Source organism: Nipponia nippon, unplaced genomic scaffold, assembly GCF_047370975.1.
Source record: "Nipponia nippon isolate SJK-2023a ecotype South Korea unplaced genomic scaffold, ASM4737097v1 scaffold_7, whole genome shotgun sequence".
Lineage (NCBI taxonomy): Eukaryota > Metazoa > Chordata > Aves > Pelecaniformes > Threskiornithidae > Nipponia > Nipponia nippon.
In genome coordinates, this window is record NW_028262391.1 from 25,544,639 (window position 1) to 25,561,004 (window position 16,366).

Here is a 16,366-nt window from a genome sequence, read left to right on the forward strand (position 1 = left end):
GCCAAAGGCTGGGAACATATTCTCGTCCCTCCTCCCCTGCCTGGTTGCTGGAAAGAGCCAGCTCACTATTAAATCAAGACAGAAAACACTGTGCAAAACAAATCCGGCCAAGCAGAGAGCAGTGACTCCTTCCATCCTCTGTCCCTCTCCGTAATGTCTCCTTTTGCCTTATACAGTATTAAAAATAATATTTCCCTCATGTTGGGCTGAGAAAAGAACATGGGTTCCTGAATTTCAGCACACTAACGCCAGAGTGCTCAGCAGTACAGCAGAGCCCCAGACTGTACTGGTGAGTCTGCCGCAACCACGCGGGCTGAGCAGGGCAGATGCAGCCCGTGGGGTAGGTGCATGCCCCTCAACAGGTCTCCACCATGTCCTTCCCTCAGAAAGACTGCGAAAAATCCTGTCTCTTCTGCAATTTCCCCATGCCTTGAAACTCACTTCTGTAATTCCAGCCAATCCCCATCTAATCTTCCCACAGTCCTTCCATTTTCAACTATTTTTTAAATTGGTCCTCTTTCTTCTTAATGTTCCTCTTGTTCTGCAGGGTGCAGCACTTTTCACACTTCCCTGCTGGCCCAGATTATCCCATCCTGCTCTACTTTTCAGAGGGCATGAAGAAATGCCCTCTAAAAAGAGTATTTAATTTCAAAAGGTTTTCATGAAGAACAGTTACCAGCTTTGACTTGGCTAGCAGTACTGGCTGGTCTACAGGGACCGAGACGGTGGATGAATGGGGGTGGTCCCCCTTTCCCCTTGAGGAGCTACACTTCTGTATCTTCACCTGTTGCCGAAACTAATGATAGCAGCTGCTGAAGCTGACCAGTTCTTCCTACTGGGAATCATCCTAAAAACCAGTAGCTCTCAGGAACTGGTTGCCGATTTTCTCCCTGTGATGTCAGTAGCAAAACTTACATTTTTTTCTTGAGAAAAAAATAATCCACTGGCTTGGAAAAACGTTGTCCAAATAAACTTCTAAAGACAAATTCTTAACTCGTCGTAGCAGAGACAGAAAACAGCCTCTTGTCTCTCCTATGGCAGTTCTCCAGCCACACCTGCAGACCTTGGGCAAGCACGAGCCAGAGCATCCCTCACTGACAAACACGAGATGGCAGAACCATGGCTTGGCTCCTTTCCCTCTCCTAACTCATGAGACTCTCTCAAAAATTCTGACGTTTTAACAGGAGTTCACGAAGAGTTGGGTTTTTTTATTTGCCTCCCTTCTCTTTGTACCTTTCAGATTCAAGTTGCAATCTGAAGGACTACAAGCATATTGAAAAACAAAAACATTCGGGATCAGCAGTTTTATGAAGATGTCGAAAATCACGAGGCTTGTGAAAAAACGGCAAGAACTAGCAGTGCTGTGCCCTCAGTTACCAGCAGCGAGGTGGGGGTGGAGACAGGAGACAACAGAAATCAAGTTTCAAGGAAACTTGTGATTTCCTTTTCCTACCACGGGTTCTCTCTCATCTCTCATACATGCCCACCTCCCCCAGGGAATGGCCACAATCACAGTTTCTGTCCAAAGGACGTACAGTATCTCAGTGTACAAAACCAGCGACCAGCGAAGCAAAGAGCAGACGACTCCCTGCGGGAGCTGCGTGACGGGTCTCAGGGGCAGCCGGTGCTGTGCCCCAGCGCTGGGACACAGCCCTGGGATTCTCGGGGCTGCCTCGAGTGCAACCAGGCAAATGCCAGTTTCCTTCTGACCTATTACTATATTAAACTTCCCTTAGAAAATGACACAGCCAACTGATGGGGCAGGAGTAGACACTCTAATATTAATTACTAAAACTGCAGGAGGTTAATTAGTTTTACTGAATAATTACTCAAATGGACTAAACCCCAAATCCAAAGCTGTGTGCTTGTTTACCTGCCTAGAGATTCTTCGTATCTCGTGACACTGAAACTGATCTCATTTGAGATCCAGATTTAACTCCAGATTTAATCATTTCTCCAGTGCTGCATGGCACAGACCCAGCCCCTGGAATGAGGTTTGACTCCCTTCAGTCTGCAGGTTACAGACAGCAGTCAACTGCACTGTAAACCCAACTGAGAGAGGGAATAGAGCAGTGGTAAGTGAAGTGACAATGTTGGCATAAGAAAAGAGCGGAAAAACTGACCAGGAATATATTTAGGTGATAAATTATAATACCTTTAGTGATTCATGCTATTGCAATTTATTAAAGGATTACTGCCCCCAGCTGCCAAATCACATGTTAAAGTCAACTGCTCTCCATTACACTTTAAATTAAAATGCTGGGCAGGCACAGTGACATCCAAGAAGTTCACTTATGTGACCTCGGAGAGGTCGATAGCTGGGCTCTGGTAAATAGTCTCAGTTTGAATTTCCAGAGCTTATCTGGAGACATCCTTACAAGGTTGCTAATCGCTACAGCCATGAGGTTCTGGCAAATAAAGAAGCCTAACGATCTTTAAGACAAAACTCAAGACATTTATGAAAAGAATTATAGGAACCTAGTGCTTGTGACATTGACCTGGTGACTCCTTTGGTCCTATTCAGATAGACTGGGGAAATCCCCAAAGGCAAATGATTAGGATGTACGGTGTATTTCTTCTACGCATGATGTAACATGGTGCTTTTGTACCAAACAGCACAGTAATATTCCATGGTAAGAAGTTACCTACAAGCAGTCACGTAAGAAAAACTTACCGATCTAATGTTAAACCAATTTAAAGTGGATTAATAAAATATCATCAACTCGTAATGTAAATGACCTTTTTAGAATTCCATTCAACTTAACTAATTTCAGTTCAACTAAAAATCTTCCTTAGGCAAACACCCATTTTAGGGAACAGTTTCAAGGACATGAATAAGATTATTTCATTCATCTTTCTTAGAAGGTCATTTCCACAAAGCAATGTTTTGTTTGCTTGGTCCTTATGATATCACTGTAGACAGATTTCATACATACATAAACTTCCCCCGATCACCAGTTCACTTCCTCCGCCTTTCATTGTCCTTCTTTATGTCACCAAACTCCTAGCTGTCTCTAAATATATCCAGGGGATGTGTATGTAAGAAAAAGTTACAGAATTGGCAATATAATCCTATCCGAGTCTGTCCTGGAGATTAACTTCATAATTGACAAAGCAGGAAGATCAAACGCTACTAATCTGCGGCTATTCAAAGTCACCTATGGCTGTATATAGAACTACCTTGCTTTATACTATTTACACAGTTATATTTACTACTTAGCATGAAAATTTACAATATAGGTAAACTTCAGGTAATAAGGCTTGAAAGAAGTTTGCATGGAGAAAACAACCTGTAAGTTATCAGCATCATTGCCAACAGGCATTGGCATAAAGATGTGGCTCAGGATAGAAGCGGCCTGGGGAGTTATCAGTACCTCTTCCATTCTTGATCATACCGCATGCTAAAGGGATTTACCAGAAAGCACCTGATCTAGTATACAGACATTTTCCCCATCCTTTCTAGTGTTATGGAAGAGCCCTGTTATAGGCTGAAACCAAAGCCTTTATACAAACATAGCTTGTGTGCCAAGTGTCTACAGTACATTCATCTTGGACAAAAATAAAAGCAGCCAGTAAAAAGAAACTTTTAGGTCCTAATTTTTTATTGAAGAGGATTGAGAAGAAATATGGGTTTTTTTTCTGGAAAACAAAGCCATTTCTCAGGAATTTAATGTTCCTTTGGGTCAAAATAAGGGAAGCACAGAACCATGGTTAAAGCAAATACACAGTAATACAGGTTATTCGCCTGCAGCAGCTTTACCTTAAAGATGGTTTTACACAAGAAGTTCCCCTTAGAAGCAAAGCCTCTGAGATGTCTCTGCTCATTCCCACCTCTGAACTGCAATTTGGTACCCCCCTCAATTACGCTGGCACAGCTGTTTGCAGAACATGCTATAAAACAGATCACTGGGATAATCTTGGTAAAAATGAAAACGACACCACTTCTCTCTGGAGGGATATTTTTAACCTGCAACCCCAGAAGCAGTTGTATCAGCAAACTGGAGAGAGCAGACACTACAATGTGAGGAGAACTGAAAAGCAGTTTGGGAATGAGGAGAGAAAGAGATATGCAGGAACTTCTCAAACAGGCTTCACTGCCAAAAACCATCTCATGCAACCAGACACCTATCTCCTCCTGGCTCACACTTAGTGGAATTCTTCAGATTAGTGTGAAATACCAAAAGCCACATCCAGCACTTTCTATGTATTGCTTTAAGCAAACAGAAGGTGGAGAGAGTCTGCACACAAGCAAAATATTGCACAGGGTGAAAGCAAGGGCCATTTTCTAATGCCTTTTTTATTTTTTTTAAAGTCCAGTGTATTTTTGCATAAAAAGTAAGAAATTCTAAAAATATTATCTTTAGAAATACAAAAGCTCTTTTCTCAAACACTGCAATTTAAATTTCCCACACTAACATTTATGTCTAATGAAATTTTGCTTTCTTTAAAGATCAGAAATACATTTCACTCACCTTCTGTAGGTAGGTGGCTGATCTGGAAAACCTAAAATACTCTTACAAGATATCATCTTTCTTGCCCCTGAGTACATCAACAGGCTCTGCAGCCTCTCCTCCTGACCTTCCTAGGGGTTTGGTGGCAGGTGCCCAACAGCAGCTCTGATGTGGTGCAGCTATAACCTGGGATCAGGCTGCTGGAGAAGATCTATGTGAGACAGACCTGGGAAATGCCTCAGCAGAGGCTCAGGAACACCGTTTATGCTTAGTCCCTCACCCCGGGTCATGTCGGAGCTGTGCTACGGGTACACTTGTGCCCAGCCTTGCACCTCGCTGCTCCTGCCCTGCTGCCCCAGCTGCTGGGCTCAGCCTTGGCCTGGTCACATCAATACGGACCTAGCAGGGAATCGGGGCTCTGGGCTGACCCAGGCTCCCTGTGGCCTCCTGCTCGGCTCAGCCAGCACGGGCACAGCGGGATGGCACCCTGCAGGGAGGCACTGCCACTCGCTGCTCCTGCTTTCCCCCACCGAGCAGCCCATCTCTCTTACACCCTGACAGCATCACGTGCTGGGCTGCCCAACAGACACTGATCAAGGTGACCCCTATCAAACTGAGATTTTATAAAAAATTCAGAGTTTTGCAGATAGTCAGACAGAATCCATAAGGCAGCTAATATGCTAGCACCCTGCACAAGATGAAGCACAGCGTTTCACTGAATACAGCAGTTTCCAGAAGCACCTCTCAGTGTATGTTTTAAAGAACAGCACATTGGCTACCAACTTTGCAAGAATACACTGTGAGTTGAAAGAAATCGCTGTTGTGTTCACAGCATGTCTGGTCAAGGATCCTCTCTGTTGTAGGTGACACTGTCACAAGACCTGTGGTTACCCCCTTTGCTTTGCACCATCTGTTTTTCATTTTCTGTTTTCCAGAAAGGCATCTGCCACACATGGGTAAAAATGATCTTGATTCAATATCTCCTCCAAAAGATACTGCCCTGCCAGATCAGAACAAAGCTTAGAACTTCATCCAGGGTAGCATTCGCTGTATTCTCAGCTGTGACGTGACGAAAGATCTGTGGCCTTCTGGCACCAAGGAGGCAGAGCGATCAACCCGTCTTCTCTGACATGGGTTGATCACTTCTTCTTCAGATCCCTGCTGCTTTAGAAGAGTGATTGCCATCAGGCTTGCATGCTAACAAGGTAAGGACAACTCCTCTGCTGTGGCTGTGCTCTGCGTTGGCTCAGGATGGTGATGGAGCAGGTGACACCACGTGAAGATGTTTCCTTCTGACAATGGATCTGAGAGATGCTGAGATCTCTCTGTATCGAAGCCCATACAGAAAAGGGAACAAAACTTTAGGCAGAATCATCAGGACATTGCAGACTGTCAGGGAGACCCAGATTCCTGTTTGCAGTCTGACGATAATGTTAATGCACAAGAATGACTCTACAAAAAGGGCCAAGAGTGGAAAGAAGTAAAAAAATAACACAGTGTTGTGCATTAAGAACGTTACACTGGCTCTGGAGCAGATGCTCTCCCATATACCCGATCGTTTCGTTTTAAAATACAGAATAGCATAGCAACAAAATATTAGAGACAGGCAGAGAAAGATAACCGTGGTAGAAAGCCAGAAACAGAGCTTCACAGCATCAGTCCCATTTAGAGTTAATATTAGTATTACTGGAACTGAGCATATTTCCAGGACACAGGGCAGAAAGCTGTGAGTGCTCGATAGCACCAAAAAGAAAATCCCAGGGAAAGCCCCAGAACACATCCATAGTAATACAATAATTTTTTTAGCTCGTGAGGGAGGCAAAATAGCAATGTAGCGCAAAGGAAACAAAATAGCTATGTATGTGTCCAAGACTATTGCAGCAGCTGTGAACAATCCTCCACAGTAAGCCACTGCCAGCAAAAATAATAGGAGGACACAAGCTTCCTTTGGCAGATGTACATGTGCTGCGCTGAGAGCAGCTGACAGGGTGTAGAACAAAAGGTATGTCAGATCAGAAAGCAGAGCATTTCCCAGCAGCATGTACCTTGTTTCCTGACGGATGCTAAACCTAGAGAAGATCACAAACAAGATGGTAGGAATGATGAGGACACCTGCCACGAGGCAGACAACTGGAGGGATTAAAAACATTTTCATGTTTGTGCCTGATGAGTTGAGAGCCCATTCCTCCAGCAAAGAGTACAAAGAAGCGTCATCCAAATTTGAGGAACTGTTGAACTCCACCTCCCTGTGGTGGTATCCAGTTGCATTCGCTCTCTTTACTGAAGCGCAGCCAGAGAAGTCCATTTCCTTAGGATTTTGGGATGATTGTCTGACTTGGAGAAAGCAAGATCTTCTACACTGAGTCCTTAGAAAGGCAAATGAAGCAGAGGATGCAAAAAGCCTGTGGAAGCAAAGTGATTTCTGTAGCCAATTCTACCAGTTCTTCTCAAGGACAGAAAGTTGAAACTTGTAAGTGAATTCTGCAGTGCCAAAAGGTGGTTTTGCCTAAAGTGGAGACTTTCTTTTCTTTCTGCAAAATCTAATGTTTAGAAGAAGAGAATAAATCCTTGTGTGCTTTAAAAAAAACCTCTAAATCCCTCAGCTAGCTGTTTGATCAAAAATGAATGGGTTGATCATTTTCAGTAATTTGAGTTTGTTCTCATCACATTATCACTCCAACAAGGCAGATGAAATATTAGCTTGATTAAACAAATATGCGATGATACAGAACAACATTCCACGTGTACTGATGTAGGAGAGTCATAAATGTGATTGGGTGATGTTTTGTACCAATTTGTATGCAACAACACAATTGATTTGAAGTGATCAATAAAAATGGCTCTCAATCCTGTTGTAAAATTGTATCACAATGGCTCTAGTGAATGAAATTATCTTATTTATAGATGACAAACATTTTTGCTTCAGTGAACCAAATCATGTTATTTATAGATTCCTTCCCCTGCCTTTTTTAATGCACCATGTACAAATACTGAATTTCCATCTATTGCAGACTTATATCTGTGAATTGTCTGGGATAAGTGACATGCACTACAACATACTGACATAACCTACAGCAGACTGGGCATGACATTTCCAATGTCCATTTGGAGACCAAATCTTGGCTTGCTGGCCAGCACGCTGCTGCTGCATTGCTCAGCTTTTACTATCAGATCTCAGTATCAGACGTGGGGGTGCAATGAGAGAACTGTGAAGGATCTGGACTGCAGAGAGGAAACTCTTCAAGTTCTTCAAGGCATGGTCTGATCAGAAGAAAAGCTGGTGTTTTGTTTTGTTTTTTAATAGGCTCAACACTGGCTAATAATGCTTTAGTTTTAATCAAAAAGACTGTATTGATGCAGTTGTTCATCATCTTGTGTGATGCAAAGTGGGCATAGCAGCACTCTTTTATTTCCTGGCCTACACCCCCTGCAGTTGCTTACCCCTGCGTACACCGCACAAAGCAGCGCACCACTGCTACAACATCACACTAACTTTGCTGTTTACACAGGGCATAAGCAGCAAAGATGAGATCCACAGAATATGCAGCTTTGTCAAGAGCTCTGGGTGCTCTTCTCATTGGTGGTGCAGGGGTATCCTGGAGCTTTTTAAGTAATGATAAACACCAAAGGATTACTCCCAGTATCTGAAACACAGTGTGTGCACAAGCCAAAGGTCTATTAAAATAGTCAAAATAAGTAGTCAATTAAATCTGCTGGCTGCTCAGCTGTTTTGAAGTTACATTATTTATTTAGGTGCCTAAAAATAAAAATGTCTAAGTTGAGACAACCCTTTTGGCAGTCCTGACAAGTCTACCAGGACCTCCCATGTTCACCAGCATGGTCAAATCTTTAATTATTGTTTCAAGTATGATCTTCCTTCTCCTCTCAAGTAATATCGATTCTACTACTGACAATGCAAGAGCAGAGGGAACGTGGCTCCTTACTTAACATGGCATTGTCAAATTCATTATTTCCCCAGCACTACCAGCATGCTTGAACACTTTAACAGCATATAGAAATGCAGCATGCTTCCATCCATGGGAGACAGTGCACAGTCTCACCTCGCAGAAAGTCGTGCTGTGGCACGGACATGCTGTCTCAGGGCATGCCAAGTAACAAAGCAAACAGCTTTTGAAACTCGGCATCAGTCATCAAGTCTTGTGCACATTTCATTTCCTTACACACTGATAGCTGGCATCCATGGAGCTGTATGTTAAGACAGTTTGACAGGCTGCACCATATGGAACAAAGGGATAGGAGGAAAAAACAATGATAATTTTAAGCACAGCATTTCAGTTGCCGTGGTGCCCAGGTAGGCAAAACAGAAGGTGATTATTTTTGCTCACTCAATCCTGCATCCCCTGAAAAAAGTGTGTGAACAATATTGATGCAATTATACATTTGGCCTCAGGATCATGCTCCGCATCTATCAATGAGTCACAACACAGTTAATACCTTAAGTAGACAGTAGCACTCAAACACCCAAACTGTTGAATTATACTATTATTGAAAAATGGAAGGGAAGCTATGAAAACTCAAGTGTGTACAAATCGCTTCCAACCATAATTTCAGACCTCTGTTAATGGTGGAAGTGTTTGCTGCCTCCCAGCTCTTGGCATTCCAAGGACGTCCTATTAATGGGCAGATTCTCTGTTTTCCATATAAAAATCACAACTGTATTTTCCACCAGCTGGTTAGGATTAAATGTGAACAAACAAAAGTGTTCATTGTCATCTCAGCTGCAGAGTTTTGGCCGAAAGAAAAATAAATGCAAATACGTTATACAATAATTTGCTGGCATTTATAGGAGTGTCTAATGCAGCCAAGTATTTCACAGAGTGATGTTATACAGCACTGTAGTTCTGCAAAGATATATCTCAAGGGCTTGTTTATATATAGTTGTTCAATTAACAAATAGTTCTTATTTTTCAGTCTAATTATTTTTCTCCTGATGCCTGAAAACAACATCCTTATAGCAGAGCTATTTCTTCCTCTTGGATAAAAGAGCTGGTTATCATGGGCTAGAAGTCCCAGCTACATCTGGAGGGTAACAAAACACTGACATCCTCACTACTGAAAAGGACAAAGCAAAAGCGGTAACTCTAGCAACCTTCAACTGAACCACCTTTTAAAAATCCACTTCTATGGCCATAAAAGTGTAAATGTGAATAATGTAAGGTAAATAATGTGAAGGGTTAGCAAAGGTATGACCTTGCCAATTTTTCTGCAGTAGCTGGCTGCAGGTTCACTCTCAGCTCATAGATCCTCATGACAAATGCAAAGTAGCTCATGACTCTTATTTAGCCCGCATGCAAAGAGTACCACAGAGCCCATGATACATCACAAGTTTACAGGCTTGCTTATCCTGTGCTCAACTATTCATCTGCTACAGCCTATGATGGCAGAGTAAGCCCTATAGCATGAACTTGTGCAGCTTTAACTGTGCTACTCTAAAGTCTTAGGAGTGCAGGCAGGCTTTAGTTTTACAAAAATGGAAAATAGCAAATAACTGAAAGACAAATTCAACCCCATCAGACCTGGGCAAGTCCAGCCAAAGCCACTCCCCTCAGATTTCCACAGGGTCTTATAACTGTTCAGTATAGCTCTGCAAGATTTAAACATTTAAAAGGTTGGTGTCTTGGCACACTACTGATATATGCCCAGAATAGGTGGCTCTGGAGGATACCTGGCTGTTGTCTCTTTTCATTTTCTTGAGCTTAGGAGGCATTTCCACATCTGGACCATTTGCAAGGGGATGGCAGCTCTGAAGACCACTCCTGAGGATTCTGAACTGACAGCTCCTTGCCATTGCATCTCAGTCTTCAATATTTTGTGGTGCCAACCTGAATGATTCTCCTGCAATTTCCTGTAAACCTGGCCTTAATGCTCTAGTTATTGATTTTTTTAAAATGCTCTCTGGTAAATTTATGTTAGATGGATGCACTTTTTACATATCTTGCTGATTCAGACCTACAGTATTAGCAGCCCCTCTTCTGGCTCTTATTCTGGCTCAATACAGTCTGTATTGATTTTCAAACTAAATCACACACTGTTAAGTACTTTACTCATTTCTGCTTCAAACAACATCCCACTGAAAGCTTAGTTATCTTATCTGTTGAGTTTGGGAGATCTCAGAAAGCATGCATTCAGCCATACTGAACACTGTAAATCCAGCAAAGACTGTACTACATTATATTCTGTTAGTGACTATAAATAGGTATTGTCAAATTGAACAGAAAAGGTCAGAAATATTACTGCCTTACAGTAGTTGGTATGGACTTAACTGTGTACACCCATAGGGAAGCTTCCTATTTCACAAAGAGTTTAGTCTAACAGATTCAACAAATCAAAAAGCACACTGCTGCCATGACAGGGAAGCACCATAGAAGAAAGGGAAGCCAACCAGAATAATGCTAAGATTTCCCCAGCCCTTTATCCCAAGAGATTGTGTTAGGAGGGGATACCCAGAGGAAGTGCGTGACTAAATTGCATGCTCACATTCGCCTCTGAGATTCCCTGGGTGCCATCATGTCACTGGCCTCAGTATGAGCATGGAGTCTTTGACGTGGTTGCCTGTTCCAACATCACACACCAGGTCCTAGCCTAGAAAATGATACTGTGGTTTGGGTCTGCCCCAGAGACTGATCTGCCTGGCCAGGAGCCCAGGGAGAGCAGTGTAGAAAGGCTGCCTCAGAGTCCACCACAGCTCCTTGAACAGAAGTTTTTTGGATGATGCAATTGGGCTCAACAAATCAATATTTTCACTGGAACATTGCTTCATATGGATATTTCCAGCCATGTTTAGTAACAGAGCCTTGAGCTCAGGAGCCTTCATATGCTATTGCAGTTTCTTCAACTTCCTTCGAAGAATGTCCCCCTTCCTGGCTTATCTAGGTCCAGAAGGCATCTCTCTTGCTGGTGAAGCTCTCCCAGCCATGAATAGCCAAGTGCCTATGAGCAGGCCAGCTCCTCCCAGCAGGGCAGAGAACCAGCTGCAATTATTTCCTGCCTGTATCCATATTCTCACTCTGGGGAAATGAGCTGCTGTCAGTGAAAAAAACAGGTAATCAGAACAGTTTAACTGTACTGTTTTTCTGGTTGAGCTTTCCCTTTTTCTTCTCCTTTAGATAGTCAATTAAAAGACAACTTTTTTCTAAACTTTTAAGATCCCCTCTAAACTTTTCTGCCAGCCTCTTCAGGGTCAGGACCCGCAGGGGAGTGGTACAGCTTGACTGTCCTAGTCTCCATGCCTCAGCTATCTGTCTCCACTTGGCTCCAGAACTATTGTTCAGCACCTTGCTTGTTATTTACTATAGATAAGAGACATACCCATTGCTCTTGTAACTGTACAAAGTTCACAAATCAGACATAGCAATTACTAAAGTTAAGGAAGTAAAGAAATGGGTGTGAAAACTAAGCTCAGATTACAATGATTTTAAAGGTCAAATGAAAACTGAAACAAAAGAAAACAGGGATTAGGAAGTGCTGGTTTGAAGACATTTTGATGAAGCTATCAAACAAAAGAGAGGACATTGAGAGACTGGGAGGACTCGGCATTAAATCCCTGAATCACTTTTTCTATTTCCAATACCATCAGGCCATGGTGATCACAAAGTCAAGGTAAATTTTGTACCAAATCTGCCCAGCAGGTGCAATATTGAGAATTAAGCTGGATGTCAAAAGAACAGAATTTTGGAATATTTGATGAATATTTCAACAAAAGGTTAGAAAAGTAACACAACCTGAGAAAAAGAAGTGCCTGTAAGTCCCAGACGCCACGTACTTTTCAGCAGGTCACTGCTTGGCCCTGACTGCTGTGAGCGGCAGCTAGCAGAACTCACCCGTTTTCATTTCCTGAGCCTGGCAAGACAAAGCAATACAAGTTTTCCTCTTCTGCCACAGTGCCTCTTTCGTGCTGAAAGGACTTACATGATTCATCCACTAACATGTTTTCATGTGACAAGCTGCAGATATGACCAGGGATTTATGGCAAACAACTGCTAATTTACATGGTCATTTACGGACAGATTCGTGGGACAACAAGAGAAGCCATCCCAGACTATTCCTTAGATTTAATGATCTCTCCTGCCTACCTGCTTTTCAGAACAATGCATTTGTGAAACAGGAGAAATGGCCTACTAAATAAGGCCTTTTTAAAAAATATCAGCCTTCTTTCCTAAAGCAGTTTAATTTGTGAGGAACCTTTTAAAAGAATTTCAAACACTATACAACATCAGCACTAACAGGAGTTACCTGCGGAAATCTAAGGCCTTGAGTAAAGAACAATACCATATCACTCTTGTCTGAGGATTTAGCAACTATCAGAAGAGATTTAACCCACATTCAATATCACACAGAGTCACAGGCAGAACTAGAAATATACACCTGAATTTGTGGCTCCTTGACTCCTCCTTTAAGTCAGGGACAAAGCTCCTTCTCCTAAGAGAAAGCTGCTCAAATGGAGAAGCTATATACATCCACCAACATCCTAAGAGCATCCTTCCATCTCAGGCTCTCTGTCTTTCTGGTCATGGCTGGCACTGAAAATTTTCAGTCTCTGTCCTGTCTCATCAGCAATGATCTCCAACATCGCCTAGGAAGGACTACTGTATGCAGGCAGAAGCAGAAGTTGTCTGGCTATGTCCCTGTCTTAACATGTTTTGTCTCATATAAAAGCCAGGCAGTACAGGAGAGGTTTAGCATGGTATTTCCTTGAAGGATGATTTGATGAGAAGGGAGACAGATGGCTGCAGAGTGTAAAGTGCAAGACAAAATGAAATACCAGAAGAGAGATGGAAGGAAAAAAGTGTAGAAGAGACAGGTTGGCACACACAGGCAGGGGCTTTAATGGTGATGCAGCAGACAGGAGGACCCCAGCCACAGCTGTACAGTGTCACAGTTCCTCCATGACAGCTGGGAAGCTTTCGCCTGCACTGTACAAGTGGGGGGCAAAGACAATATAGGAATCAAGACGGGAGGAAACATGCTAGAAGTGGAGTAGAAACAGAGAAAAGGGAGGAAAAAAGCAGTGTGAAAGAAAATACATGTTATCTCTTCCTATTCATGCCTTTTGATGACAGACTGTGGACGAATGGATGCAATCTGTACGCAGCACAGGCTAGCACAAGGCACAGCACCACCCCTGGAAAGAAGGAGCCTCACTGCCAAAGTTAAGATGCTCCTTCCCAGCTCCCAGCACTGTACCCAGGAACGGCAGTCATTCCCGGGTGGCAAAGACGCTGAAGCAACATTGATTCTCTGAAATACCTCTGCCCACAGGGAGATGCTGACCTTATCTCACACTGATGAAGCAGGTGCCAGGCACAGCCGCCATATGGCAGAGAGATTAACTGCCAGCATGTGCTGAATAAGAGTCACAATCTCTTATTAGCCAAGCGGGGGATATGCTGTGGGTCGCATACACAGTGCCATTCACAAGCTCTGTTGTCCCTTCCCAGCAGCTCCTTTGTTACTTATTCAGCACAGGTGCTTAAAAATTAGATTTTCTCCACATGAGGCCTGGCTCTGCCTTGTCCTCCTAACAGCAGCTTTGTACTGCTCCCACTCATTTCCATAGCAATACACTGTCCTCTCACATGGGAGATTCGGACTTCATTGCAGGAAAGCAATGTTAGGGAGGGAGCAGGAACACGAATGTTGGAACACAAATGCTCCAAACTTGTAAAGAAAAGATTTCTTTTTTTTTTTAGGCAAGACTACCAGTGTTTGGGTTATGTAAGCCCACATCAGTCTCACTCTCCTGGTGACCTCCACAGACACAAGGCAGAGGGCACATCACCCCCTGATATGCCCAGAACTTCTCACTAAATTGGCGGAGTTACAGCCTAAAACAGGGAGAGACTGAGGCATGGAGAGAACCTTGCTGAAGGCAGCCAGGAAGCTGGGATCTTCACTAAACACAGTCAATTTTATTTCTAGTTTAATTATTTGTTTCTTTCTTCTCCAGTCCAAATTCCAGCTCATTAAAGGATGTGCATGAGGAGCACCAGAGAAGATATATCCTCTCTTTTTCTTTGCTATTGTCCTCGGCAGCGCCTAGAGCCAGCAAAGGCTCTGTGAATAAAGGTACAATGGTACCTGATGAAGAACTGAGGCTGGATGTATTTTTCAGCAATTCAACACAAATCATACTGAAAAGCAATGGCAGAGCCAGAAATTAGAATTTCATCTCCTGAGTCTTGGTTCAGGACCAAACATATCCCACTCCCTTTTCAGGCTCTCTATGCTTTCATAAGCATTGCTACCTACTAGCACAGTAGCCAGCTCCAAACTGCTTCCAGGTAGCTCAGATATAGCTCAGCTATCCACAGACAAATGCCCGTCTGATAAGACTTAATTGTATTTACACCTACTGGGTGCAATTAGAGAATAAACAATTTCTCTAACCCATTCTCAGCGTTTTCCCAGGAATTCCTAGGTCCTTTTAATTGAGCTGCTTTTTCCTCCCATGAAGCAGCAGTTTCTTGCTCCAAAGAAAACATGTCAGTGCCAGCCCAGCACAATGGGTAGCAACTAAGAGGAATATAAAGATGCACAAAACTGCTATAGATCACAAAAGCTGCAAGACAACATATACAGGAAGAAAACTTAAATGAATTAGCAACCCATTTTAATAAGGCATTTTAACCAGCTGTGAGTTGAATCAGATCAGAGCTGCACCAGTCCCCCCCACTGAAGTCCCCAGCCATGCTCTGAGGCAGCTCAGGGGCACACACCCCTGCGCAGCTCCCCTTCCTGGAAGCGCTACCACCATCGGATGTTCTGGTGGTCACCCCGATACTAGCTGCTCCATGACTCATTCCCCTTTCAAGCACTTGGCTTCCCTGCGAAGCACACAATATTCTCTTGTTTTTGGATATTGCCCGAGCTGTATTCAAACCAGCGCTGTTACATCAGTGCCAGCTACAGCTCTAGCACAGCAGCTGTGGAATTATGCGTGCCGTCCCCCAGGACACCACCTCAACCCCTGCCGCTGTGTCTCTTCATTTCCTGCCAAGTATCAGGCCAATTTCTTCCGCATCAATTTCTGAGCTGAGATTGCCTCTCTACTTATTTCTTTCTCCTGCCTGCTATCGGAGATCGAAGTGATGGTGAAAACAAGATGCATAATGCCACTTTTCATCCTCAGCTATCTGTCCTGAAAGTCTCCTACACTGTCTGTATGTGAACCACTTCAGCTCCTGGCAACACCCTCTGTGAGGCAGTTCCTGATATGCATCACTGAGCCCCACTTTTAGTCAAAGCAACCATGCATCTAAGGCTGTTTCTGCTGCTGGCAGCCTGAGAAGCTGAGGACTCAGCGTAAGGGGATGCCCCTCTGCTCCCATAGCCTCCAATCTGCACCACCAGCAGTACAGGCTTTTCACATAAACCAAATGTTCTTGAACTGCCGTCTGCTTGGGCTGGCATAGGAGCTGCCTGCTACGTGGTCTACATTCAGTTTCACAGCAAGCGTCTCACCTTGACACTTTGCTAAAAACATTACAGAAGCCGTGACGTCAGCCCTGAAGTGAGAGAAATGGCACGTAAGGACAGACCAAAGGAAGGTAAGGGCCCTGGAGGCTACACCCCAAGCCGCTGACTGGCAAGATTCCCAGTCCCACCTGTCCTGTTCGCAAAATAGAGAGAGGTCTGTCCCCCGATTAGCCATCAATAAACACCAGCCTGGGGACTTTCCCCCCACCAAGCAAAGTCTTTCAACATGCCAGAGAGCAGCTTGCAGCGGGTTAACTCTCTCTTTGACTCAAGATAGGGTCCTTGGAGCCTCACAGGGTGTCTGCAGGGATGCAGAATTATAAAAAAGTATTTGGTTTTGTAAATGAACTGGAGAAGGGTCAGCTCCTCCTACCCACCCTTCATACTGTCCTGTCTGGTTTTAGCATGCTATAAATGAC

At 43.6% G+C, this 16,366-nt stretch overlaps 1 protein-coding gene across 1 annotated transcript; it reads right to left on the minus strand.

Annotated features, from left to right (window-relative positions):
* Nucleotides 1-5,697: 5,697 nt before the first annotated feature.
* Nucleotides 5,698-11,028, minus strand: GPR148 (G protein-coupled receptor 148). Its single transcript, XM_009460497.2, has 2 exons — nt 10,950-11,028; nt 5,698-6,853 (listed from the first exon to the last, which is right to left on the minus strand). The coding sequence occupies exons 1-2, from the start codon at nt 10,979-10,981 to the stop codon at nt 5,698-5,700; spliced, it is 1,188 nt and encodes a 395-aa protein (XP_009458772.2). The 5' UTR covers nt 10,982-11,028.
* Between the last annotated feature and the right edge of the window lie 5,338 nt (nt 11,029-16,366).

What these genes read in the sequence shown, in the direction of transcription:
- GPR148 (XM_009460497.2), bottom strand. Translation starts at nt 10,981, where the DNA reads ATGATGGCACCCAGGGAATCTCAGAGGCGAAT. An exon ending in AGGGAATCTCAGAGGCGAAT is followed by an intron (nt 6,854 to 10,949) that starts GTGAGCATGCAA and finishes TTGCTTCCACAG; the next exon opens with GCTTTTTGCATCCTCTGCTT.